Source organism: Mycteria americana, chromosome 5 (genome assembly GCF_035582795.1).
Source record: "Mycteria americana isolate JAX WOST 10 ecotype Jacksonville Zoo and Gardens chromosome 5, USCA_MyAme_1.0, whole genome shotgun sequence".
Lineage (NCBI taxonomy): Eukaryota > Metazoa > Chordata > Aves > Ciconiiformes > Ciconiidae > Mycteria > Mycteria americana.
In genome coordinates this window covers 68,511,394-68,538,908 of record NC_134369.1, presented here as the reverse complement: position 1 = coordinate 68,538,908, position 27,515 = coordinate 68,511,394, and the positions used below count along the sequence as shown (strand labels likewise).

At 47.8% G+C, this 27,515-nt stretch overlaps 1 protein-coding gene across 3 annotated transcripts; it reads left to right on the top strand.

Annotated features, from left to right (window-relative positions):
• Positions 1–292: 292 nt before the first annotated feature.
• DACT1 (dishevelled binding antagonist of beta catenin 1) lies at positions 293–21,894 on the top strand. 3 transcript variants are annotated; one of them, XM_075503825.1, is made up of 5 exons: positions 293–1,986; positions 2,498–2,663; positions 13,846–13,978; positions 15,610–15,765; positions 18,115–21,894. In XM_075503825.1, the coding sequence occupies exons 2-5, from the start codon at positions 2,646–2,648 to the stop codon at positions 19,971–19,973; spliced, it is 2,166 nt and encodes a 721-aa protein (XP_075359940.1). In that variant the 5' UTR covers positions 293–1,986; positions 2,498–2,645; the 3' UTR covers positions 19,974–21,894. The 3 variants fall into 3 exon arrangements, with proteins under 3 accessions (XP_075359940.1, XP_075359939.1, XP_075359938.1); XM_075503824.1 differs by lacking the exons at positions 293–1,986; positions 2,498–2,663 and adding an exon at positions 11,248–11,670 and having other exon boundaries at positions 18,229–21,894; XM_075503823.1 differs by lacking the exons at positions 293–1,986; positions 2,498–2,663 and adding an exon at positions 11,248–11,670.
• Positions 21,895–27,515: the final 5,621 nt, after the last annotated feature.

The window sequence follows — 27,515 nt, the reverse complement described above, 5'->3', positions numbered from 1 at the left end:
GAACGAGCGTGGCCTTTCATTTCGTAGCTTTATTCTGCCCTGCCAGCAGCCCTGGAGCTCCCTTGCCAAAACAAGAGAGGAGAAGAGTTGAGCTCCACGCGCTGAGATGCGACTGGCACTGGTGTGAGACGGGAAACGGGCTCGGATTTGGCCACGTGGCCCAGATGTTTTTGTTTTGATTTCTTTATTTGTTTGCTACTTTTCCTGGTGCCTGCTGCTTCGCTCTGGAGGATCTCAGCTTTTGTTAGAAACAAATCAAAATTTTAAAAAAAAGGGAAAAAGAAGGTGTCGGAGGAAGCAGTGACATTTGGAAATGTGCGCAAAGCAATGCGGTGACGTTTGCCTCAGTCTGCCGAAAGCTTGAAACAACATCTCGAGGCAGACCGAGGCTCTCCCTCTTGGCTGCCAGTCCCCTGCCTCGGCTGCGTTCCCCAGCAGGCTCCCAGCACGCCGGGCTCGCTCCCTTTGCACTTTCCCCCTGCAACCTCTAAGTGAATGCTATACGGCATTTTAATACTAACCAAAGGCTGAGGATTTCATATGACTCTGGGAGTTGGGCTACAGAGCTGGGCTGTGGTGGGTTTAAATTTTTGGAAGAGCAGCCAAATTGGAGGAGCTCTGCAAATCCTGCACGCTCCTCGGCTGAGCTTCTGCACACTATACGCTGAGGTCGCGCCTCAGTTTTGCATCTCAGTTAGGTGGAGCTGGGGAAAGTATCATCAATTTAAACCTTGCACAGAAACATGGTTTAACAGCTCCCTGCTTGCAGTTCAATCTCTTTAATGAACATAAGCATAGCTCAGAGTGAAGCGCAAGCTGAAAAATTCAGATCCCGATCCAAAACATGAATGTACCAGCATTTGGGTGTGTAGGTCTGGAGCTGGAGTCTGACTCACTTGCAAATAGGGACCCTTTGCAAAACATGGATCAAGGTTCAAATTCCTGTCCCTCCTCCAAAATTAAATAAAGATTGAAGAAATTCTGAGAACTCAGTGTTTTGGTTCTGGGCCATCTAAGAGGAGTGAAGTATGTGCTTAAGTGTTTTGTTGAATAGGAAGAGACTTGAGCATGTGCTTAATGTTATTAAGTGCTTAGCTGTTTTTGTTGAATCAGGGCCCCTGGCTTTTAAAGTCAATACTAACCCCTTAGGCTGCATCTGAAAGGATTTGGAAAAGAAGCCGCATCCAGATACTGCTGGATTCTGCATTCCTGCTTTGAAGGCTTGTTCCTCTAAATCTGCTCTCATTGCTATTCCAAATCATCTAAACGACTTGTCCCTGGCCACCAGAGGATTATGAAGAGACCATGGGGAGTTATGGACATTTAACACACACCCCAGCACAGCTCTTGGAGAACTTCAGCTGTCCTGCAGTTTCCATCAGTGATCTCAAGGTAGCACGGTAATGCCGGGATGTCGAAGTGGGATGCTGTTTTGCTGGCCCAACTGAAGAGACACACTGCAGGCCTGCTGATGTCCTCTTCTGGTGCTGCTGTGCTGCTCCCTGTAACCAGCTTCTCCCTTGTGAGAGCCCCTGAAGTCAGTTTGGTTAAAAAGAGGGGGTGAGCATGAGCTAAGCTGGCTCCCTGTGGGCGACACGGGCTAGGGAGTGATCACAGGAGCACAGCTGGCTGATCCGTCACCAACAGCAGGGAACGGAGCGTAGCTGCAGGCAGTGAACTTTTCAGCCAACACAGATGCTGCTGGAAAGGAGAGGTCCCCAAAAATCTGCAATAAGAAGGTGGGTATGAACCTCATCCCCTGAAATAGCATTTTGGTGGCGCAAGAGCTGGAACTGGCAAGCAGTGTTTGAGAGAAATGAGACCCCAGAAAGAAGTGGGGAAAATAGCAACTTCTCCTGCTTTACAGGTAAAAGAGTGTCTGAGACCAGCATGGAAATAGATGGAAAACTTATGCACAGATGAAAGGCTTGAAATGAAATACATTATGCATGAAACTAACAGTTGGAATCTGAGAGCCACTTGGAGGTAATCATCTGAAAAGCGGGAATGGTTCTGGGCAACAATTTCAGCCTATTGCAGAGGCACCAAAATGGTTACCAGAAACCAGTTTTCCTTTTAAAGGAAAGACAAAGTTAAAATCGCAGGACTGGAGTGGCCTTCTCTGGACAAACCAGACGCAGCCGTCCCTCCCCTGGGTCCTCTCCCAGGCCTGCAGGGACAGGCAGGCTGGCTGCCGCCTCTGTCCCGGGACAGGGCTGGCAGTGCCGTCCCATGACGAGCGCTGCCATATGAGGGAGAGGCTTTGATTTGCAATGCCAACATCTTTTGAAATGAAATAACTTCGCCAGTGCTGCCTTGCTGTTGCAGGCTATTTTTCTAAAAAAAAATGTTCCTGTCTGCACATCTGATGCTAATACAGCAAATGGTAATGCAAAGATGCAGCGTGCCCTGAATCAACAGTTCAGCTGTGAGATTCAGATTAAAGTTTTGGGCCAATAATTTCTGGGAATTGAAATGCCATTCTTTTCTCTTGCAGGTTTGCAGATGCCTGGGTTGATAGAAAATGTGTTCTTCCAGGACGAAGCCTTCATTAAAGAAGATTAAAAAGTGATATTCCCTCTTAAGCCAACATTGATAAGAAGCTCAAGACTCAAAAAATGGTGGGACAATGAAAACAGAGAGAGATGCAGGTACCATTTCAGGTCAGTTTGCACCTGAATTCAAAGCCAGCCTTTCGTGTGCAGCAGTTTCTCAGCTCAGGTTTTAAGTTAAGGCTCAGAGACTGGGAGCCAGTCCCTCCAGAGCCCTCCCTGTTCCGACTCACATCCCGCTGGTTACATGTCGTGGGCTCCGTGACTGCACACCTGACCTTCCCAGTTTTATGGGAGTCACTGATGCAAAGCCTGGAGCCAGTGACACCTCCCTTCCTTCCTTCAGGCACGTGTCTTAAACAACAGCAAGAGGTCTGTGTTTGTTCTCCCTAGCAGAGTGGAAAGGGAATTATTTCAGGCAAAGAGATTTATGTTGGGGTTTTTTTTTAGTGGTTCCTTTGAGACTCACTCCTGTTAACCCTCTGAGTATAGAAAACCAGGAGGGAGGCAATGGGCGGAGATGAAGCTTAAAATTTTAGGTTAAGTTCTTAATTGCAAAATTAAGTTCTTAGATGCAAAGAACGCGAGGGTGAGATAGTGAGAGTGAAGTGATGCACTGAGGACTGCCTAACAGACCGATACTACCACAAGATCTTTTGAGCCTTCTTCCTTTACATGTGACATCTCCTGGTTTAAAGGGAGAGCCCAAATGACAGCAGATGGTACACCTAATCTCTTCTGCCTCTGGCATCAAAGTCTTGTGACCTTGGTTGAGTTATTTAGCCCACCTCAGCTTGCTCATATCCAAAAGAAGGTTAAAAGCCAGCTCATAAAATGTGCTGTTTGGTGCAAACAAGATACATGCAGGTTGCCTCGGATTCATATTCAAGGGTCATTTTTCACTGGCAGTGGAGCCGATGTAAAGGGGCCTTTGTCCAAGTGAGCATCAGCTGAGACTGAATGAACTCCTTTAAAGGCTGTGGGGTTAGAGTTTTCTGAGGAAAAAAATAAAAGCAAAAGTCCTTGCTGTTGCTGTCAGATTTGTACGTGTTGCGGGCGCAGTTTGATCTTGCTCAGCGTCCCACGGCGTGCAGGCAGGCTTGATTGGAAAGCCCTCCCGTGAGCATTTCTGCCCAGCTCCAGGCTCCCATCACGTGGCCTGCTTCAGCTGAGGGGTCCCAAGGCCATCCAAAGAGCACACTTGCAGCCAGCTCTGCCTTCGTCGCAGGCAGTTTGAATGCAAATTGTACTGCAAATTATGTCCTTTCTTCCGGGAAGGGCTTACTACTTTGAGCATGAACCTCTCTGGTCCTGGGTTGAATGCTGAGCTGTGGCTGTTTACGGATGTGTGGGGAGGTAGGTGCAATGATTCAGCTAGCAGGGAAAGCACAAAATGTATAAGCCTGTTCGGGACAAAACATTTGGGCCATGCTGCTGTCACTATTGCTATACCTTCACTACCGACCGTACATTAACTGGCTAGGTTAGCCCTGTATGGGGGAAGTGCCCACACAGGCTGAGACGGTGCTACGCTACTGCATAGCAGGAGAGCTCTTAATTATAGTAGCAAAGTTACCAGGGTTTTGCAGTGTCCCCAAAGCAGAGCTGGCCCCAGCGTTGCCTCTCTTACCCTGCTGCGCTTTGCCTCCCTCCTCCCTACCCTTTTGTGGTTGTCTCTCCGCTGCAGCACAGGGAAAAGGGCTTGCTGGAGCGGGGACCCACCCTCTGCCCTTCCTCCTCTTGGCAGAGAGCTGGAGCGGAGCGGGGCTGCTGGGCACCTGGGGCTAAGAGGGGAACACAGATGGGTTTTGCTGGGGGAGCATAGGGTCTTAGCAATGTGAAGCAGCAAGGGAGGTCTCGGCAGCACGAGCAGTCCTCTGTGCAGCTGCCATGGGTCGGTCTCTGAAGGCTGGATCGGGTATTGGTGATGGCAAGAGGGAGAGATCTCTGTAGCCAAGCACAGGTATGGTGGGACTCCATTTCCTGGTTAGCAAGGATGCATGGTTCTCTAGGGCAGATTGAGTGCTGAAGGCAGAGGGAGAGGAGAAGGGAAGGCAGCCAGTGGTAGGGCTGGGTCTGGCCTTTGCATGGACTTGCTTTACTGGACCGACTGCCGTTGGAGCCTACGTTAATGTGGGACCTGAAGAGCATGAGCTCATGCTCAGTGCATTGTTGGCCCTTGAAGAGTCTTCATGGATCCTGACATATCCATGCCTAACCTTTTGTCAAAGACATCTTATGATGGAGAAGCTCTCTCCTCCTCAGGCTGTTCCAGTTCCTTCTGTTGGGAATTTTTCCCAGGCTGTCTAAATCTCGAGCTGTAATTTAAGCCCGTCATTTATGTTCTTTCACTCCCGGTGGCTGATTATTCACACTTTAATAGATATTCTTCTGCAAAGGCCATGCTGGTGAGGGCTGTTCCCAGCCAGACGTGCTGAGATGAACACTGGCAGCATGGGAGCAAAAAGGCATTAAACTAAGCAGATGTCCGTGTCACCAAAGGTTAGGCATCTTTAAATGTAAATATGAAACCCAGGCCAGGAGAAGAAAAGGAGTCAAAGCACAAGAACATCAGACATGATATTGTAAGGATGAATCAAAAGTAATTGCAGCAGAACTCAACTGACATAATCTGCTTGGTGATGAGGGCGAAAGAAAAAAACAAGTTAGAAAGAAAGTGTTACCTGGAGCAGTCCAGCTCTGACTTCATTTGAACAGTGTCCATGAGCCTGCGGAGGGAATGCAGTCCCCACCAGTTAGCAGTAAGACATGATGTATTAGGTGCTTTGCTAAAATGCTGGTAAAGTTTCTTTATAGTGAACAATGAGGAGGGGTAGCTTCAAGCTCTGCTTCTTGTCAGCTGTGAACATCATGAGTGACACTGGTTTGTTTAACCCCATGTTCCCTCTCCCCATGTTGTCCTTATCAGACCCTCTCTTATCCTTAAAACAGAGGTAAAAACGGAGCTGATCTTGCCTGGCTTTCCACCCTTTCTATCCAATTCTCTCGCATGTCTTCCCTAATCTAGGGACTAGAAGCATCTTCTCTGCCAGTCTGACACCCGACGCGGGCAGGAGGCATTGCTGGAGCAGCACTGCGGTACCTTGCTGGGCTCGGGGCTCACCAGCTCTCCAGAGGTTCTGCACTGCTCTGGCTCCTTTGCTAAGTGGAAGTGGGTCTTTCGTGGCCTTGGGGAGCACCACCCCATTTGAGGCAGCAATGGCTGATTCAAAATCAGTCCTCTTCCTGATTCAACAGATGGGCTGCTGCCTGCAAAAAGGAAACGGATGTCTTTGCATGGCTCGTAGTCTGACAGGAATGTCTGGAGAAGCTCTAATGTCGCCTCCCCACAAGCAGCTGTCTTCTGCATCCTCTTCCATGGCCTCCTGGGTGACTTCTTGTTTTGCAAACAGTCCATCCTTCCTTCTACATTCCTTCTGGATGGAGCTTTTTGCTGGAGGGTTTCCTGCTCTTCTCTCTTCATTCCTGTACAGCTCTGCCTTCTCCGTCGTGCCAGTGCAACTGCTCACGCTTAAAAGCGGATCGCTGAAATATCTGGGTTAAGAAAAAGGAAAGAAGATGATATCTTTTTAAACTCAGATCAGGGTAGCGATCTGTTTTCCAGCCATGGTCCCTGCACAGCTGGTGGGACAATGACCTGCAGCAGAGGAATAGCCAAATGTAGGAAATGCCCAAACTAACAGTCAGCTGCAGGGAAAGGGACAGCATCGCTGACCTCCCCGGTTCCAGCACGTGTTTCCCTCTCGTACATCAGATCAGGGGAGTCAGATCATTGCAGTGACCCCATGGGAAATGTCCGTCCCTTCATCTGACACATGGGCAGTGGCACTGGGGATGAGGGAAAGGGGGACCGTGTCTTTGATGGGAGACCACAGTCAGATCAGATTAGAGTAAGGAGAAACTGGACCTTTGAGGGACCTAATCAAGTTGTCAGTGGTTCCTAATGTAGCAGTCACTAGGAGTTTTTGCCATAGCAATCCAAATGTGGTAATGTTTTGATGGGCTGGCGTAGTGCTTGTCGTCTGAATATCTTGAGTTTGTGCTAAAGATCCTATTCCATGTATAAGGAATTTGGCCCCTGCATCTTGTTGACAGCATGGCAATGCTTCAACGCTGTACAAACACAAGGAAATAAATGTAGGCTGAAGGAGTCTGAGAAGAGTAAAATGCATCGTAGGTATGCTGCAGTTACCTATCACCCAGAGAAATTGGTTTTGTTTGACAAAAAATGGAAACACTGCCAGGATATTTTGCTTTAGTTGAGGTTATTTGCTAGGATTGTTTGTGGCTAGTAACGAGCGCAAGGTTCACTTGTAATAATAATGTAACCATGGTAATATGATAACAGAAACTGCTGTCAGTCTGATTTGCTGATAAGATTTATACCCTATTACATTATCCAATGCAATTAAGAAATGCTTAGAAAATTAACATTAAAATAGATTAAAATAAAGTATCAGAGGCATAGTGACAGCTGTGGGTCTTAAGCATAGTCCCCAAGTGGATGTTTCCAGATAACGTATCACCCCGCCTCCGAAGGGCTGTGTTACAATAAGCAAGGAAAGCGATTGCTTTCATTTTACAAACAGGGAATTGCAATGTTCCTCTTAATTCCTGCAATTTCCTGCACTCATTTTAGTGTGACTGGTCAGAAATGAACCTAGGAAAAGTAGCAAGTGTTAATTGGCCTCATTTAATCTAAACTGGATTTAATGATCAGCAGAGGTGGAAGAGGGAAAGACAAATGTTTGCATCGGGATGTAAGGGTTTGCTCCCAGTGGGAAGGAAATTAATGGTGAGATAGGGGTCAGAAACTCTTGCCCCTTGCCTATGTGTTTTGGATTCACTGCCCGTCGTGCCAACCACTCCTTTCTCAGGGCTCCTTTTCTATTACCAGTGGCAGGCACCTGCTGTTTCTTGTCTTGTAAGCTCCGTGGGGCAGAGACCATCTCTTTATCCCCTACATATGAAATGCAAAGCGAACACAGCATTTCCACCACCTGATAATATAATCATAAGAGATGAGCCAGGATAATCATACAAGATGAGCCATTTCATAACCGCCTCTGTACCAGACAGAATTACACCTCTCACAACATCCTAGCAACAGAGCTCCTCCATCATCGCCTCTTCTCCTTCCCTGCAGATAACTCACTGACTCCTTCCTTGCAATTTCTGTGTTCAAGTTTAGGATGGGGAATTGGGGATTATTTGTTTTTGGAGAATTTCAGCTGATCACCCCAGTGAAGGAGTAGCAACTTTACAAAGGAGTGTAAGAGCAAGTCCTTCAGCTGTTGCCACAAACCAGGAGAGGAATGGAAGACAGTCTGGGACTTGGAGATTTGTTTTCATGTGAGAGTCCTATTACTTAGCCCTTGCTAAGAGTTTTGAGATATTTGGTTTGCTGAGATAGAGGCCTCCAAAGGTTGTCCAGTCAGAGCTAATCCGGGGACTGGGGCCTCCCTCTTATCTCAGACTAGTTTTTCACTGGGATGATCGACCGCAGTGTAACTGAGGGGGGAGAAACCAGTCTTAGTCTCTTGTTCCTTCTGTGCTTAAAATATCTGTTTTCCTCAAGGACGATACCTAGCAAAGGCACCCTTTTCTCCATCTTCTCCCCTTATTGTCCTCTTCTGGTTCTGTCTTTCATCTATATTCCACCATCTATGGCCAGACTTTTTGTCTTGCTGCTTATGGGCTCTTTATTTTGTTGTTTTCTGAACAGTGTCTTCCTGAGTAAATTAAAGGGACTGTATTTTATGCTCATTCTCTTTGGTCTTTCTGCTGCCTTCAAACCCTGCCTTTCCAGGCTCTCCTTCCCCTTGTCTCCATGACCTCTGCTCTGCTGAGCTTCATCCTAGTTCTTGAATACTCTTCTGTGGACCTTCCCTCACTCCTGGTATCTTAGGTCACATCTTGTTTTCCTTCTGTTATTCACAGACTTTGACATTTCTTGCTGGCTGCTCACTCGCACATCTCCTTCTCCCATGCTGGCCAGCCTCCTAATTCCCACTGCTTCTCTGGCACCTTATTATTCCTTCATCTGTGGGGTGAAACCTGAGCTCCTTTTTCTTCAGATTCCCCTTCCCTTCCTCTTTGCTGATCCTAGCCGCACAGCGAGTCTTGTTCAGTCGAAGCTGCATTCTCCTCTCCACGTGATGTAGGCAGTTGACTGTTTTGGCAGTTCTTGTGTTTCTTTTCCTTCCTGGAACTGATGCGCTGCGAAGGATGAACACAGAAATGTCAGCAGGGAGTACAGGAGACGAGCAGCATCTTATACTCTTCAGAGTGACTTGGGAGGGAGGAATCGGACCGAAATCTACCAAATGATAAGTGGCAAAATAAATAAATCTGAACATTAAGACAGATTTTATTTAGCGCTGTAATTTATTTTTGAAGCAACGTCTACATTGCACGGTGCACAACAGCACGGAAACAGTTGAAATAGCTTTGCATAAATATTGCATGAAGCTTTGTGTACAAATACATACAAGGCACAGAGCTACATGCAAAATCTGGCTAAAAAGGGTGAGGGAAAATGCGGGAGCTTTCTGCTTCCGTATCTGGAGAGCTTCTGGTACCCGCTTGGGAAAGTAACTCTGCATTGCAACACAGCTTTCAGCATAAACATGCTCAGAGGGTGCTGCGTGCCAAGCTCCACGCAGGAGAGAAAGCCATGGAGCAGGTTTTTAGGTCAGCAGAGGTGGCCTATAGGTTGTGGGGCAGAGGCTGAAGCTACTTCTGGGCCTCTTATGGGCCCAGATACATAAAATGAGTAGAGAGACAGTGGTCCAGTATGGGACTTGATTTTTATTTCCAGTTTTGCTTAGCAACCTCAGTCAATCCTTTGCCCTTGGGGCATCCCTTGTCCTTTCAGCGTTTGTCAGTTCTCTCTGTGGCTGCAATTTCATGGTCTCTTGAATCTGGCAGGAGTGATATTGCTCCCCAAAGAAGTGGCCCTGCCTTCTCTGGCTGCCCATGCCTGCGCCGCCTCGCTTCCCCCTTTTGCTGGCACATACACCTACGTCTACATTAGCAGCTAGGACAGCACAACAGGCATGCATTTGCCGAGCAGTACGGCCGTACTGAGGACCTGCCACCCACGCTGTACGTATTTCAAGGGTGTTTCTTTGGGCTAGTTGTGTTCTCATCCTGCAGACCGAATGTCCGTTAATGAACATCCATTAGTGGTTGGAGTGCTTTAGGTGTGCTCCCTTCTTCTGCTTTTGTTTTACCCCAAAGCAACTCAGTTCATTTGTTCTCAAATCCCTCTGCAATGTGAATCGCAGCATGGTAAACCGGAACGACCTAGAGAGTCGGTTCAAAAAGGCACTCGTAATCCAAACTAAAATATTAACAGAGATGCACTGCGCTGACACGGCTGTGTGGTGAACCAGCTCTGGGAAGAGATCAAAAGCAGAAAGAAACGGAGGTAGCTTTAACTTCGACCATCCTCTGAGCTGATGCGTGTGCCCTCACCTACATTTGGGCCAGCATTTGGGAGGGACCGAGGGCTGGTTATGAGCTGCAGGAGGAAAACGGGTCTCCTTTTTAGAAAGCACTTTACATTGGTTTAAAAAGACTGTGAAATAATGATCCGTATCAGCTGCAGGCTCTCGGAACAAGGACCAACACCTACAGTGCATAAAGTAGGTGTATGGCACGCCACCGCAATATATTGCCTACTGCAAGCAGCATAGGAGTGGGGAGATGAATTTCATCTGAGACCTTTCAGTACCACAAACGCCCATAATCTTCTGAGGAACAGAAGGAGAGCAGGAAAGAGCATTTCATTATGCTCATAATGTCCGTGAGAGCCGCTGTACGGCGGGCTCACATCTTTCCAAACAAACCCCATATTGTGAAGGGCTCCCTCAATGCTTCCTTCGTCCTCCTCCATTCTCCACACCCACCCCACCCCCCCCCGCAACATATCTGGAACTCAGTTTTTGCTCTATTTCGATACTAACATTTTCCTTTTTTTTCTTTGGCATCTGCATTTCCCCCCCTCCCTCTTTCCACCGCGTGCCCGTTGAAAACCTAATTGCAGATCCCTTGCTCAATTAGTCTACACGCTGTTACGAAGTTCACTTCATCATGGCTTTTTTGGCCAGCCGACTCGAACGGGCTTTGAAGCAACACCTCGCTGGTGCTTTGATCCTCGTGCCTACGCCACGGTCAGCACCCCGGTGCAAGGACTGCCATGTTCTCCTCTGCTTTCCACCCTTCCCTACCCTCTCTTCACACCCTCACGCCTTCGTGCCAGGACGTTTTGGCCCCGGACGCATCATTCACGCTCCTGTTCCGGACGCGTCGGGCTGTCTAAGCAACACGGCACCACAACGTGCTGCCCGTGGCCCGTGACTGCGCCGTGCGTGGCTCCAGAGGTCATCGCTGGAGTTTTTGGAGAGGTCAGCGGTTAGCACGCCCGTGCACCCCACCTCCCCACACCCCGCCAGCCCCGGCGGCGGCGGGAGGAGGAGGAGGAGGAGGAGGAGGAGGGAGGAGGAGGAGAGGAGGGCGACCGCGGCCGTGCAGCCGCCGCCGGGCGGGGAGGGAGGGAGGGATGGAGGGGAGGGGAGGGGAGGCGGGCGCGGGGCGGCGGTGGGCGGGCGCGGGGCGGCGGCAGCCGGGGAGGGAGCCGGGCGCCCCGCGGCCCATTCGCGACCGGCGGCGGCGGCGGCAGCGCGGCGCTCGGCGGCGCTTGGCCCCCCGCGGGCAGGGCCTGTCAGCGGCGGCCGCCCCCTCCCCTGCGATGAAGGCGAGCCCCGCGGCAGCCGCCGCCGCGGCGGCGGGGCCGGGGCAGGCGGGGGGGCCGCGGGAGCCCGATGCACGCTGGCGGGAGAAGGGCGAAGCGGAGGCGGAGCGGCAGCGCACCCGGGAGCGGCTGGAGGCCACGCTGGCCGGGCTGGGCGAGCTGGAGTACCTGAGGCAGCGGCAGGAGCTGCTGGTGAAGAGCCTGCTGCTGCGGCGGCCGGCGGGCGCGGCGCCCGGGGCGCAGGGCGGCCGCGGGGAGCCGCCGGGCGAGGGGCCGCCGCCGCGCAGCCTGGAGGAGAAGTTCCTGGAGGAGAACATCCTCCTCCTGCGCCGGCAGCTGGTGAGCGGCGGGCGGCTGGGGCGCGCCGGGGCTGCGGGCGGGCGTCGCCGGGGGCCGCGGCGTGACCGGCGGGTGGCTCCCCGCGGAGCGGTGGGGAGGGGGCTGGGGCCGGCCCCCCGAGGGCTGCGTGCCCGGGCCGCTGTCACGCCGGCTCAGCGTCCCAGCCGGGCGGGCGGGCGAGGCGGCGGGGAGCGGCGGCTGCCGGGGGACGGGCGGGCGAGGCGGCGGGCAGCGGCGGCTGCCGGGGGACGGGCCTCGCCGGGTTCGGGCGAAGCGGTGACAAATCGGTGGCGGCCGGATTTTACCGGCGTTCTGCTGGTGGCTGCACAGTTGCCTTCGGTTTCCAGAGCCAGGCCGGCGGTCCAACTTCCATTCAAGGCAAGAGAGGCGCTGCCGTTGCCTTGAATGGAAGTTGGGAGCGAGCTCCTGGGTCGCAACCCCGAGAGGAGGTAACGAGCGCTCCGGCACGGGCAGGATCGGGCCCCCTAAAATAAGGGATGCTTTTGTTGAAGGACGCGCTTTGTCGCTGGTGTGGGAAGAGACGGAAGGCGGCATGAAGCGGCAGATCATTTTTCAATGAAAATAGCGTACAGCTGTGCCTGGCGGTCTTTGTGCACGGCTCAGCATTTGCTTTCACCCGGGGAGAAGTTGGATTGCGTGATTTATTTGCCTCATTTCTTCTTTTCCCCAACACCCCCCCCCCCCTTTTTTTTTTCTCCTTTTTTTTCTTGTTAGCCTTTTGGTGCAGTTAATTTAGGACTATTTCCTTCTTTAAAAGATGAAAATAAATGATTTTGCTGCTGAGAAGGGGCTGGCTGCCGAAGAGCCGTAGTGAAGGACCAGGGAATCATTACTCAGAGGAAAAAAAAAAAAAAAAAAAACCCAGGGATTTGTGGTAGCGCTTTAATTTGTGCACTTGACATTGCAGATTGGAACCAGATGCGGTGCTCGCTGGGGGAGGGGGGACACTGGTGGCAATAGGTGGCGCAGTGACTTACTGCTTGAACCCATCACCTCCGCCAGCCTGGCTGCCAGCCGGCTCCCGGCAGAAATGTGGGAGAAGACTTGGGATCGCCCCTTTGGTTCTCCAAGGACGGTGTTACGTGCCAGCATATCTTCAAACGGCCTCGCTCAGACTATTAGCATTTGCGTTCCCTTTGCCCGAGGACTGGCCCACCCTAGGGGAAAGGTTGTCCTGGATTTAATGGGTTTAGAAGTAGTCCAGTTATGAGTATCAAAACTCTTTGCGATGAGCGTATCAGAGCACCGCTGGGCGCCGATCAAATGATGCGCTTGAAAAAAAAGAGATAAACCTTCCTCTTGCCTCCCCCACTTTCCCTGAAGCCAGAACAATTAAAGGGTATGAAGCTGAACAGATGATGGATAAGCAACATTATAATACACACAGGGAAACTGATTGCGTTGACCGTGGGTTAATGAGTGCCTTACAAAATCATTTCTTATTGCTTATTTTATGCCATCAAATTACCTTCATAAATAGCCTTAAAATTCATCTCACAGCAATTTTATACAATTACAATGGGAGAAGAGGAAGAATTACTCTTCCTTCCTGCTGCACTGCAAAACTAATAAAAGGGCCATGATCCCAGCCCTGGGAATCTTGCTTGTCTATATGGTAGACCATAAGCTCATAATGTGCAGCAGAACAAGGCGGTTCCCACACTACAGTCACTTGTTGGCAGAGCTGTTTCGTCCCGTCGTGTGAACAGATGTGATCTTTGACTAACATCACTGTGGTGGTGAACGTCCCCTATTACACTGGCAAAGCTGTCCTTTCACAGAACTAGCCCGTTTCATGTGCACAGGTCTGGTCTGACCATCTCGTACAATACAGCTTTGTTGTCACAGCTGTGGTCCTGCAAAGGAGTGCTTTGCCAACATAGCGTCTTGGTCTTCCTAACTTGTGGAGTGTGCTCCTTATGTAGAACTGGCTGGAAGAGGCTGGAATGAAGTGCCTGCATAATTCTTCAGTTAAGTATTTATCCAGAGCGTCCATCTAGAATTTCAGGGCTTTGTTCCGTTTTGTTTTTTTTATAAAAGAATATCGGCAAGGTATTTCCATGATGCTTAGGTGGAGAAGGCTGATTTTCTTTGGAGCCCCTTCACGTCTGCCCCACTGAAGGAGCTGATGTTGTTTGTCTTCTTGTTTTCCAGAACTGCTTGAGAAGGAGGGATGCCGGCCTACTAAATCAGTTACAAGAGCTAGATAAGCAAATAAGTGATCTCCGCCTGGACGTGGAAAAAACGACAGATGAACACCTTGAGACAGACAGTCGTCCAAGTTCAGGTAAGGCCAATATTCAGCAAAGCAGAGCCTCCCTTGGTACCTGGAATTAAACTGGCTGTAGTTTTCAGTACTACAACAGTAAACGTCTGTAGCATGTTCACATGCTGATAATTTAATGCCTACTAGCAAAGTTCACCTACCACTGGAAAGGCTGCTGTTTGTAGACAACATATTCAGAGGAGTATTTCAAGCTTAATTAGATTTTTAGTGTTTGGGGCATTGGTTTTTTCAAGGTCACCCCCAAATTAGCTCAAAAAATTCTAATTCTCCTGCCTATTGGGAAGGAGGCTGCAGGAAAAATGGTGAAAGGAAGCACCACCAGCAGAAGAAAGATGTCAAAATTGATCTTACAGCCAGAAGGGAACATTGATTCAAAGAATCTGATCCCCCATATATTGAATTTAATCCCATTCTAACTGCGGTGAAGCCAGTAAGTGGTTTCCCTATTTAACTATAGGGAACCTTTCCTCGAGGCACCTAGACTTGTTCTGAAGACACTAAAAAGTGGAGAATCCAGCAACTTGCGATGGTTAAAACCATTGCTAATTTCTAATCTGAATTTGATTTGTTCCAGCACTGATTTTTTTATATGCTTTTCTTCCATAGGGTAAGGTCTTTTCTAGTTCCCAGCTTTTTCTCCTCTTGGAGGTGCTATACAGTACAATTCCTGACTTTGTTTGATGAGCTAAACAGGTCAAGTTCATTAAGTCATTTGCTTTAAGGCATTTTTCCAAGCTCTTAAATAGCTTTATGGCCCCTTTCCAATTTTTTAGCTTTGTTTTAAGCGTGCTGGATTCGAGGACTAGGCACACCATTCCAATGTCTTTCTTACCAGTGCTGTATAGGCTGCTGAAGTCATTTCCCTACTGCTATTCATTAGGCTCTTTGTACGTCCAACAATCTCATTAGCTTTTTTTGCCATATCATTAAGCTTGATTGAGCTGCTTTTCCACACTGACTAAGTCCTTTTCAGGATTATTGTTTTCCAGGATGCATCCCCATTCTGTAGACATGCCCTGGATTCCTTATTCCTAAATGTACAATTTAGATTTTGATTATGGTGCATCATATTTTTCTTGAGTAGTCCCAATTACCAGGAAATTAAATTTTCTGTGTCTGCACATTATTTACCATTTTCCTTCTTTCATGTCATCCGCAAATATTATATTTATCTCCAGAACTTTGAGGAAAATAATGGATAGCATTGGACCCAACACGTGGTAAAAATTTTGTAGTCAAGTAATAGCTGGAGAGTCTGTCTTGGAAGTATAATACACTATTAAATGAGCGGGCTGTCAAACACAGCCTGGATCCTTCTTGCTAAAATCTGAAAACTCCTGTAAAGGGTAAAACCCCAACCCCTGTAAAGGTTAAAAAAAAGTTCAAAATTCAATATGCTAAGTAAAGTTCTGCTTTTTTACTTTTGAGTACTTTACTTCTAAACAGAATCCTTCATGGCAATAAGGATATTACTAAATTGTGCACTGTTTTTCGGGTGACTGAATGAAATCCCATAAGTAATTTCAATAGAGTCAGCCAACATAAACATGAGCTTGACTGCCTTTCTAGGGACACAAATGGTAACTTTGTGTAGACATAACTAATATAAATCCAAACTCTTATTTTTATAGGGTTTTATGAGCTGAGTGATGGAGCTTCTGGATCGCTCTCCAATTCATCTAACTCTGTCTTCAGTGAGTGTTTATCCAGTTGCCATTCTAGCACTTGCTTTTGCAGCCCTTTGGAGGCAACACTGAATATCTCAGATGGACGCCCTAAATCTGCAGGTATAGTAAAAGCAGGTCGAATGCATCATACTCCAGGAGGTGGCTTTGGCTTTGGAATTACTGCCTCAGGAGTATCTGGGTTGGATTAACCCTTCTTCCTTTCATTTGATGTATTGTGCTCTGAAAAGATTCCAGTGCCTATCACGTACATGGGTCACGAGGCAGGACCGTTTGCCCTCCGCTAGTCCAGCCTTACGTGAGAATATGCCACTCTAAACACATGAAAAGAACATGTGAAAATATGACAGCTGCTCTACCCAGTAGAGGGCAGTGGTACCTATACACATAAACACATTAGTCGGCTAATTTCTCATGGTTTCCTTTAGAAAAGCATTTTTACTAAATAGCAATAATGAAAGATACCCCAACAGCCATGTCCTCATTAAAGTGACAGAGCAAGGAGCTAGGTACAGGTTTTAGGAGGTCAGGGTGCATGTCACTCTGTTTGTAGCAGTCATTTTGTCAGTTCTGATGGTCCTCAACCCCTAGGTGACCATGCTGAGGTGTGCCCTGCATTTATATGGTATAGACAAATAGACAGGGAAAAAGTATTTTATCTCTTTGGCAGAGAGCTGTTGACTTTCCTTGGACACCAGGCTGAAGATGCAAGCCTTAATGTGTGGGACAGTTAAAAAGGAGGGTGGCCTCTGTCTGTTGTCCAGAAAGGACACTTCAGTAGGACTTTTGTGATCAAGCGTTATTGGTTGCAGCCATACTCATTCAAAAGCCTTAGTTCATTCTGGGTTGTGGAAGATGCTCCTAACCATAGTATTTCCAATTTCCATTCTGCTCTTTACGGTTAACTTACAGTGATTTTTTTATGAATCGAAGACAAAACAATGCAAGTTCTTCTAACTCTAAAGTGGGAAAATACAGCCTGGGATGCATTCATTCTGAGATGCTGAGAAGTCCTCTAAGTTATCCTTTGAGCAGCCTGAGATAATGTAATGCTCCCTGATGTAAGGTATATGTGATCTTCATCAGCCATACATAAAAAGAAAAACATACACAAGGATTTCCAGCAGATTGCATTGCTGTTTTCTTCTGTATATATCACAAAACCCTAAAACTCTCATTATTCATACCGTCTCACTTTTAGAGATGAAATTTCACAAACTGGCACAAAGAAATGTTTTTGTCAACATTTCCTGACTCCGACATAGAATTTAGGAAATGTGGGAAAACTGTGAGGTGATCTGGAGGAAGTTCATGCTCCTAGCTTCCCTGTTCTTCCTCTCCTGCTCACACAGGAACATCATCCCTATCAGCTAATTTCATCAACGTCTGTGAGATCTCTTTTGAAATAAGCCTTAGATAAGTGATGAGCACTGAGCATTCAAATTTGAGTACCCTGGATGAAGTTTCTAGCCCAAGGGTAGAAAACAGGACTGACGGTGATCTAGAAGGATCATTTAGATTGTACCCCTACCCAAGAAGACAAGGGCAACATAAGCTTAAAATAATAATCTTGGGTGCTTGGGTTGCAGCCCTGCTCCTAAGGTTGCTTATCTCCCAAGTAAGTGCCTTAGCCATTAAATCTGACTCATGCATCCTGAAACGCACTGGATTTCTCTTACAGAACTCTCTTTGCAGAGCCAAGGCTAGGATGTCAGCTGGATTGACCTGCACTCCTTGTACTTGTGTGGAAAGATGAGCCTGTTTCCCATTCTTTAACCCTTTATTGCTCAAAAGGAGCATCTGTTCTTCTTATTAGGATTATTATAATTATAAAATAATTATGATGATAGTAATAGTAGTGATGATAATAGTAACAAAACAAAATTAAATCTGGATTTTTTTTGACTCAAGATGCGCTTGAAAAAATCTGGAAGTGAAATTTGTCAACAAACTAAAAGAATTCTTTGGGTTCTTGTCTATATTTTTTATGTTTCCCTTTGGATTTAGCAAAATAAAATACAAAATTCATATGTGCTGAGGCTCGCAGTAAGCTTTAGAGGTGCCTGTGTAGCGTATAAACAGAAGAGACCCTTACAGACTTCTGGGTGGCTTGGAAGTAAAATAGGAAGCTCTTAGGAACCTAGGCACAGGTTTGAAACCAAAGTAAATGTTCTCATTAGGGCTGTGATTTTTATTTTTTTAACCATGTAGTCATATAGGGGCAAATCCTACACAGATGTGGTTACAGAGAGATGCGCAGAAGAATAGGGCTGCTTTTATGTCACTTAAATGGCATCCCTGGTTGCAAGGTTTCTACTGTTTGAACAGCGCTGCTGTTGTATAAGCATTGCATCGTATGTGTAGATGGGACCGGAGTCCTTGATGGCACGTGAAAAACGTAGCAGAACTGTCCCTGGCAGGCTCTCTAAACTCTTCTAAAATGCCTTTCAGATCTCATAGGCTGGATGGACTATAATAAGGAAGGCCAGCATGAGGACCAGACCGCAGGCTCTGTCTGTCGCTCTTTGTCCACACCGCACTCAAATTCCCTCGATGTCGTTGCAGATGTACATCCAAAGTACCAGTGTGATCTGGTGTCTAAAAATGGGAACGACGTCTACCGGTACCCCAGCCCACTCCATGCGGTAGCTGTGCAGAGTCCCATGTTTCTTCTCCCCGTGACTGAAAATCCCCAGCGAGAAGAGGAGAGGCTTGGTTGTGATATTAGCGACGTTTGTGCCGGATCTGAAACGGACTCGGGAAAATCCACCAAAGCCTTTCTCCCACAAGGCTCCTGGCCGGCACCGTGCCCTTCCACCAGCAAGAGGATAGACGGTTACATCTTAAGCCTGGTTCAGAAAAAGACCCATGCGGTAAGGACTAACAAACCGAGGACGAGTCTCAACGCCGATCCCACCAAAGGGATCTTGAGGCATGGAAGCATGTGCGTCAGGCAGCCTGCAGGGGTGGTGGCTCACGGTAACGTCGTGAACCTGAAGAGCTCCAAGCAAGCATGCTTGCCTTCTGGTGGGACCACTGCTCTGGACCAGGCGGCACCCTCCCCATTAAAGCAGAGGCCGAGGGAGCCGGCTGGCGAGCAGCTGGAGAGTAGGAAGGCACCTTTGCCGGCGGCTTTCCCGCCCAGTGCGGCGAGTGAACTTCAGAGCAAGCACCTGCCACGGGGTGTCAAACCGGTGCCTCCGGAGCTCAACCGCAATGCAGTGGCCACGGCAGGGGATGTCCCCAAGGACAATGGCCAGCTCTTTGCCGCATCTCCCAAAGAGAGCCCAGGGAAGACCGTGGTGCTGCAGCCGGAGAACAGGGTCAGCCAGCCTCCCAAAAAAGTCCTGCTGAAGGGCAGCATGCAGGTGGCTCGCTCCTCATCGCCTGCTGTCGAGGAGAGGCCCGCGCTGGATTTCAAAAGCGAGGGCTCTTCCTCCCAGAGCCTGGATGATGGGTTGCTGGTGAACGCCCAGTACATACCAGCCCAGCAGCAAAACGTGAAGCTTCACAAAGGCACCCGAAACGTCAAGATTTTGAAAAGCTCTGCGCTGAAACACAGGTCTCACCTTGCCAACGGGCTGGAAAATGGTTCACAGACCTTGCGGGAGAAAACCAAGCCGGTTGGCAAGAAGTGCCGCTTTCCTGATGAGTTGGATACAAATAAGAAACTGAAAAAACCCTCCTCACGGGGGAAGAGAGGCAGCGGCTTGCAGCCGGAATCGGGCCTCCAGAGTCGGCAGGCTGGCCTGCACAGATCCACCATCCGATCCCACGGGCATGGCCGAGAGGTTGTGGTGGCCAAGCCTAAACACAAGCGGGCCGACTACCGCCGGTGGAAGTCATCGGCGGAGATTTCCTACGAGGAGGCCCTACGGAGGGCGAGGAGGAACCGGCGGGAAGGTGTGGGGGTCTACTCGCAAGTCCCCCTGCCCTACGTCAGCCCGTACGCCTATGTGGCCAGCGACTCGGAGTACTCGGCAGAGTGCGAGTCCTTGTTCCACTCCACCGTGGTGGACACGAGCGAGGACGAGCAGAGCAACTACACGACGAACTGCTTTGGAGACAGCGAGTCGAGCCTGAGCGAGGTGGAGTTCGTAGGGGAGAGCACGACCACCAGCGACTCTGATGAGAGCGGGGGCCTTATTTGGTCTCAGTTTGTCCAGACGCTCCCCATCCAAACGGTCACGGCGCCGGAGCTGCATGAAAATGCGGCGAAGGCCTTTGTCAAAATCAAAGCCTCCCATAACCTCAAGAAGAAAATCCTCCGCTTTCGGTCAGGCTCCCTGAAGCTCATGACAACCGTCTAGTGAGGTGACTTGGTGGAATGTATCTGCTTCTGCTTTCGGAAGCAAGGTGCTTTTGTGTACATATTTCCACAGATTTTTTTTTTTAAATACAAATATTTAAAACTTAAGGTAAATTATGTCACTTGTCTTCAGAACTTGGGTGGATACTAGTGCCTTTTACGTGGAAATAAAAGACCATTATATTCGTTTAAAAAAAACCCAACATAACACTGCCATTTCAGTGGTGAACAGCCTCCAGTGCATGGTATCAGAAGGCTTTGAAAAAAGGCTAATGTTTCTGGGAATGGATCTTCCTTGCCTAGTTTTTCCAGTTCTGGGTCTTATACAGGATATCGACAGCTTAAGGTCATAAGTTTTTAGGGGATAAGGGGGAGGGAGTGCGGGTGGTCTTCATGTTTTTGCTTGTCCCCTTCTGCTGCTCCTGTTGCCACATCTTGAACTTCTTCCTCCTGGTAGTCTGGCCTGGTTTTTTTTTTTCTTTTCTTGTTGATTCTCTTCTTGAAACTCACCCCTGTCCTCCCCCAGCCTTCCCCCACCAGGAAAGGGCTCCTGTTCCATCTGTCTCCAAGGTTAAGTCGCCTTCTCTGGAGTGCACTCTGCTCCGATCTCCTGGGAGTCCCGCTGCGGACGGCAGTGGTGTTCAGAGTAAACTGTTGGAGCAGCTGACCAAGGCTTAGTAACTTCAGTATATTGTGTAAAACTGCTTTTGAAAAAAAAAAAAAAAAACATATGCATGTCATGTGCATGAGTATCAGTAGTTTTAATATTCCTGTTGATGTCCAATTTACTGTACATCATCAATGGCTGTTTTTATATATATCATTGTGTAAATTAATATAACACATCATATGCTGTAATAAACAGTCTGTTTTAATACTTTTTTAAAGTTTGTTACATTGCTGCAGACCCAGTGAATGGTTTTATATTGGCATTGTCACCACTTAGATGTCTCTTTGATGTGACCTGTTAACGTTCCCCATATTTAGCCATGCAGGAAATGGAGCAAGTTTTAAATGTTGCTGTGGACGTGACTTGTAGTTTGAGGGAACTGGATTGTCATGGCTCCTCTTGTTCTTCCCATAGCTTGCATTTTTTTAAGGGCAAGGTGGGATTTAGGAGCTTGGAGGCATCTTCAGGTTGTTGCTTATGGGCAGCTCATGTTGCAGAGCAGATGGAAATGTAATATTAATCCTCCTTGCTGTCACGGTGCTTGCAGACTTTGGTTGGTACAACACAGGGGCAGATGGTAAGTTTTTGTAACCAAATAGATCTGTGTAAGTCAACAGGTGTCCCTCTGAAATGTCCAGTAAATGAATCCCCAAGAGTTGTGTGCTCTGGGAGCTGGGCTGGGTGGAGGCGAGCATAGACTTGCTGTCCCTGGTGCCCTCTGTAGGTATGGTAGCTGACTGTATCACGATCCTGACAAGGCTGTGGAAAGAAGTGACAATTGTGTCACCCACCGGTCTCTGTCTCAGTTTCTTTCTTCCCATAGGACTGGAGGTGAGTCTCTGCCAGCAAAGGAGACAGGAGCTAACTGTAGACAGCACTGCTTCCCTTTGCAGCAACAGCTTTGAAGCTGCCTGGTGGGAAGGCTGGAGGTTTATGGTGCATGCATGTCTGACGGAGCAGGCCCAGAGGATGGGCTGGTTTCTGCACGTTCATCTTCTGTTCTGGCATCCGTGAAGCGGTTGACATAAAACTGGCATGGATGCTGTGACTGGTATGAATTTCAAGGATATGTGTGCAGCCTGTTCATTCCATAGCAAGATCTGCTGAGCAGACACCTTCCTTTGTGGTTCCTCTGTGTCCTTCCTACTGTCACCCACCTGAAAGGCAGAGCAGTTTTTTCTCAGGTTTCCTTGCATTGCAAATGCAGGACGGAGAGGTCCACCCAGAATTAAATGTCTGGGAGCAGCTTCTGAGACAGTGGTAACACTTTTTCTAAGTGACAGATTTTTTTTTTAATCTGCAGTGTTGTAGAACCCTACCTATAAAATGTCTCCCTCATATTATTTTTTTCCTTTTTTTAACAGAGGAATGTCAGTTTCTGTAAGGGGTCTCACAGTATGGTCACAAGGTTCTGGATTCAGTGACCCAGAAAGTCCTTGCATTTCCATCTCCCGTGATACAGGAAAAGCTGTAACTCACTTTAGCTGGTCTCAACTCTCCCATTGCTTTACACATGGAAGGGCAGATTGTATATATCTATATGTATAAAAATTTTATATATTGATATAGAATAATTCGTCCAGAAATTACTGGACAATGGCTGCCACTGCAGAGAGGGGAGAGAAGAAATGTTTGTTATTAAACATGGCATTACTGAGGCTAAGCAGCAGCTTAATGCATTCCCATTAATAACTGATATGTGTTATATCAAATAAAGGGAATGTCAAGACGCTTGTTGAAGCCGGTAGTTTCTTTCCTAGAATATCTCTTAATCGTGCCGCATAATCTCTCTTTGAGTGAGAAAAACACGTACAAATCCCTGTAAATCTCCTCAAAGGTGTAGCAGAGTAGCAGAGAGGATCTTCAGACGTGCACTCTGTCTCTCTGGCTGTAGAGGAGCCGCTGGTGGGAAGACAAACCGACCAGTGGCTTTGGGATGAGGAGTTTTTAATTGCAGTGCTCTAGCAGATTGTCTTGTACCAGGTGAGGGAGGCTGGGTTTCAAAAGTGAGCTGCTGAATAGTTTCTTTTGAGATAACTGAGTAAGAAAAAAAAAATAAAATAACCACCTAAATGTTGCTAAGACTGTATCAGCTGCAACCACTGTATTCTGCAGTGCTCCTGCTGAATAGCTTAATACCAGACGGGGAAATGGGCTGATGCTACCGCCATCTTAATTGCATCTGAGTCTTTTCAGTTTGGGGAAGTAATTTTCCTTTTCTTCCACGATTTAGGTAAGCATCCAGAATCCTTTAAACAAGCTTATTTTTTTTCTCTCTACATCCCCCCTCTCCCCCCCCCCCTTTTTTTTTTTAAATAAAAGATCTTACAGTGCTGGAAAAGTACTTGATATGGCCCCAATGCACAGCACGCATTCTCTTCTCTGGTTCTGATTTAGGAAACACATCTAAGTTAGTAAGTTTTTGCAACGTTAGGTTGAAAAACATCTGCTAATCTTGGAGACCAGTTAAATATCTGGCACTTCTTTACGCTACCTGGCTTTCCAGCTCCACAGTCTTGAGTCCTTGCCAGTGCATTTTTTTATAATGTTCGCGTTTTAATTTTCCCCAGTGTTTATGGTAGTCTTTGGAAGTTTGAAGCGGGAACATTTCTCTTCATCGCACTGGGGCCTATTTCAAGGTGGGGGCAGGTTGTGGTGGGGAGGTTTGGGATTAGCTACCTCTGTGCTCCCTATATAACTGAGTGCAGGAAAGTACAGAAGCATATGCTTAACATAAAGAACAAGAGCAGACCCCTTTAGCTGGATTCCTGGCGATTCAGGTTATATAGCATCACTGTGCATCTCTATAAAGTACCATCCCTCCCAGTGCAGGAATCGGCATCGTGCACACGATGGGGTGCCGTTATTTGAAAGGGAATGAGAGTGTCACGGGGCTGTCTGCCTTCCAGCAGGCTTTTTGGGTTTGTCTTCTGCTCCCTAACCCCAGCCACTAGCTGTGGGTCAGCGGATCATGAAGCAAGCTGTGTCTGGTGTGTGCGGGGTCAGAGAGAGGCCCTGGCATTGTGCCTAGACGTCCCAACTGTGTGGGGCCCCTGTTGGGGATATCACGCTTGTCGTGAGAAATTTGATGTGGTGCAAGGATTTGGACAGCTGGGTCTGAAGGAAAGTGGCAATGGAGAGCCCCATAATTGGAGTGGTCTGATCCTGATTCATCCGTATTTCCAGGAGAGGCTGAAAGAGGAGGTGTTTCAGTCTAATGCTTAGCTCAGTAAGTTGGACTGGCCCAAACAGAGTCATCTGAGGGACTCTGCCTCATTTCTTCCAGTACTCTTTAAATGATCAAGACCGCTATCACGATCGCCAGTTGCTGAGGTGCTTTAACCATCTGGCCAAGTCCTGCAAGAGCCTTACTGGGACAAGTGATAAGCTCCTGTCCCCCAGGTCTGTTCTTGGCCTTCCATAGCACAACCCCTGCTTGCAGAGAGCCTGTAGGACCCAGCTCTTTGCAGCTTTCCCTGTCCTGCAGCTTCAGAAGGAATCTGGCCATCCCTTACAAGTTTTCTAGTTTTCTCCTGGCTCGGGGTTCATCCTGGATAAGGACCGACAACAGATTCCCCTCAACAGAGTCCTGTGCCTTCACTAATCCCACATCTACCTGTTTCTTGGCTCTGAGAAAGGTCAGGTGCTCCTCGGGTGGCAGCCATCCCTGAGGGACCTGCATCCCTCTCTGCCACAAAGGGCAGCAAAGGCTTTTATTAGCTGTGATTGCCACTCTCCACTGCAGAGGACTCGCCACACCAGCACGGCTCGCCCTCAGCATGTGATTTTTCTCACAGGAGGGAACAAGGACATGAACATTTTGAGGAAGCTGAAACAGCTAAAGACAAATTTAATAGCTAACTTCAGCATCTAGGATGTACCTTCGGAGTAGCCAACAATAATACATACAACTGAGCTGCTAGTACAAAAAAACTGAACCGTTCTCAACTCTGCAATGTCCTGTGCACAGCACAGAGAGGATACAGAGACTGCAAACCAATGGAGGCAATTCATAAACCCCAGGTCTAGCAAACTTGCTTTTCTCCTGAATTTCTCTGAACCTCCATTGTGTTGAAGCTCCTTGCATGGCATGATGTTTCTTTCTCTAACTAAACATTACAGATGGAGCACTGTGGTGAGAAACAATTGCTCTGGGGTTTAAACCCACAATGCCGGAATGAGGGGAGACATATGGAAACAAGTGGGAGATCCATTTAAAAGGGATAATAGAAAGTGCTTTTTTACACAGCAGGGAATTTGCTGCCACGGGAAATAGCAAGACAGATATAATATCAGCAAGTTCAAAGGGGTTAGAGAAGGTAGGGAAGGATGTGTGCTCTACCATCCCCAGTCAATGGCTGTGGATGCTAGGAGGAGTGTGAGGTGAATGGACTGCAAATAGTGGCCAGGCTTGTGTGCTCCCCCTAAAGATTGTCTTTTGCTGCAACTGCTGAAGCACCGTTATCTGGAGGAGATGCACCATCCTGCTGACCCAGCAGACCATTTCCTGTATTCCTATGATCTTGGTGTAGCTGATGGGAGTTGTCTATGCAATTGAATTTCCTCACTCTTTATTAGTCTTTTGACCTCCCAGCTGCTGCTGAAGACGAATTTTGCATTGCTTTGCAAAGAAGTTCACTTTGCACGCTTGGCTGATGGTGGCGTGCATGTATTCAAACTATGGACATGTGTTTCTGGTCATTCTTGTCCTACGGCAGAATAATTTCATGCACCCTTTCAGATGGGCAGTCTGTGCCAAAGTCTTCTGTTATGGTGAACGTCGTCCCCTGGTAATGCAAACACTGTTATGGATATAGTCCATGTAGTAGCCTACTGTGGGAGTCACTGTTGGGCAGCAATTTTACATCTTACAGTTGCTTCTAAACCGTAGGAGAAGTTGATGACCAAAATAAACTGTCCTAGTGACAGAGCGCTGGGCATCTACTGCACCCTGCCTTGGGACTTTGCTGTCCTTGGAGAGTTCTTCTCTCCCTCTGACTGTGTCTACATTTGTGCTTTTGTTTGAAGCAACAGAGCAGTCTGGAAGCGAATCTCATGGTTGTCTCCACTTACTGCATATCGGTTTGGACAGCAGAGCAGTTTGGGTGCATGCTGGCTTGATGCCTTTGGAATGCTAACCCAGACGGTCCACTCCAGGGGCACAGCAAATGTACTTCTGCCTGGACAGGGACATGGGGGTCTGAACCAGTGATGGCTCCCTAGAATAGCTTCCAGTCAAAAAATGTGGACAAGTTTGGTCCAAATGACAGTGGGGACCAGGCTAAATCTAGGCTGAAGTAAACACTTGAACTGCGTGTATTGTACTTGTGGGGACCTCAGTTTGGATCTGCTCCTTTTGTGCTGAATGACTTGTTAATGTAAACAGAGCCTCTCTCTCAATTAATGGCCTTTGTTTCCATGCTGTATTCCTTTAAGATCAATAAAGTATATTAACAACTTGATTTCACTGAGCCAAGCTCTGAAAAATCTGGCTTTTGTTCTTTTTAAAGGAGTCGGAGTTGAAAGTCCTGGGAACTAAGATTTTCATGACAATACTGAAGGAAAATCTACATGATTTGGACTTTGACCTCATGATATAATGGCTTCGTAAGCAAATTAAGTGTTTTCTCCCCAAAAAGGTTCAAGTCTTTGTGGTCAAGGGCAGGAAGCTGGAAAACTTGCAGCCTGTTGAAAACATATGTTCCCTGTGTCTCCTTGCACTCTGTGAGCCTTGTGTCTTCAGAAATGAGATTTTCATGAGGAGGAGGGGAAGCATGAGGTACGGGGAGGAGAAGGACCTAATCAATCTTAATCTCTGAAGCACTCATGCAGTAAGTGTTTAAGCATGTGATTAAGCCCATTCTTACGCAGCGAAGCATTTCAGCACATGCTTTGGGTACTTCATGGTTGGGGTGAATTAAGCACATGCTCAGGAATGCTGGTGGATCGAGGTCTCTAAGCTTCTCTTTGCAAGCGTCCTATGTCTGTTTGTACAAGCCATCCCACTGACTTCTTTTGGCTAATGTTGGAAGGACTCCCTGCTCTCCCTTAAGAGCAAGACCCTGTATGGTGAAACTTGATTCAGACTGTTAATCTGAATTTGGGAGAAGCAGTATCTTGAGTCTGTGCTTTAAGAATAGAAAGAAGTGCTCTTAAAGGAAGACATGCATTTGTTATATGTTGTATTTGAGGACACTGAGCTAAAAGCGCTGAGAGATATATAAGAGTGAATGTGCTTGTGCTCTGTATCGATAGCAGGACTTTGTGTAAGCCCTGGGAATGGCTCTCGGGAAGAGACAGAATGACCCTTTCTACATTCGCTCCCTTCCCTTGGATGTCCAGATGGAGCTGGGAGAATGACGCAGGCAGGGAGGGCCAGGCACAGACACCAAACCTGTAGGGCCTGGAGCACCACCCATTCATGTGCCTGGCTAATCTTACTTGAATCCCAGTTTCAGGCAGTGGGATTAGCAAAACTGTGGGATCTCTGGGCTACCCAGAGCTGGAGAACAGAGCTAGGAAGTGTAGAGAGGATGACTTTGCATGGCTTCAAGGAAAGCTGCAGTTTGACTGAGCAAACAGTAGAGGCAAAGGAAAGGTTAAAAGTTTGTCTTCTCTTCCCAGACACATATTTACAGGGGGTTGGTTTCCTTTTGGAAGGGCCCACTGTAAAAGGAGACGTTCCCAGCGTTTCTGCGGGTTAGACCTATATCGCATTACAGTTTTCTTTCCTGGACTCTTGACTGACACCATTTCCTGAAGTTGCTCTTCTCTCGGGAAGGTGAACTCAGGAAAGAGTAGGAGTTTGCTAAAAATCCAGAGCCTTGGAAGGCAAAATCGCGGTGATGGCCTTTTCTTTCTAGGCATAAGGTC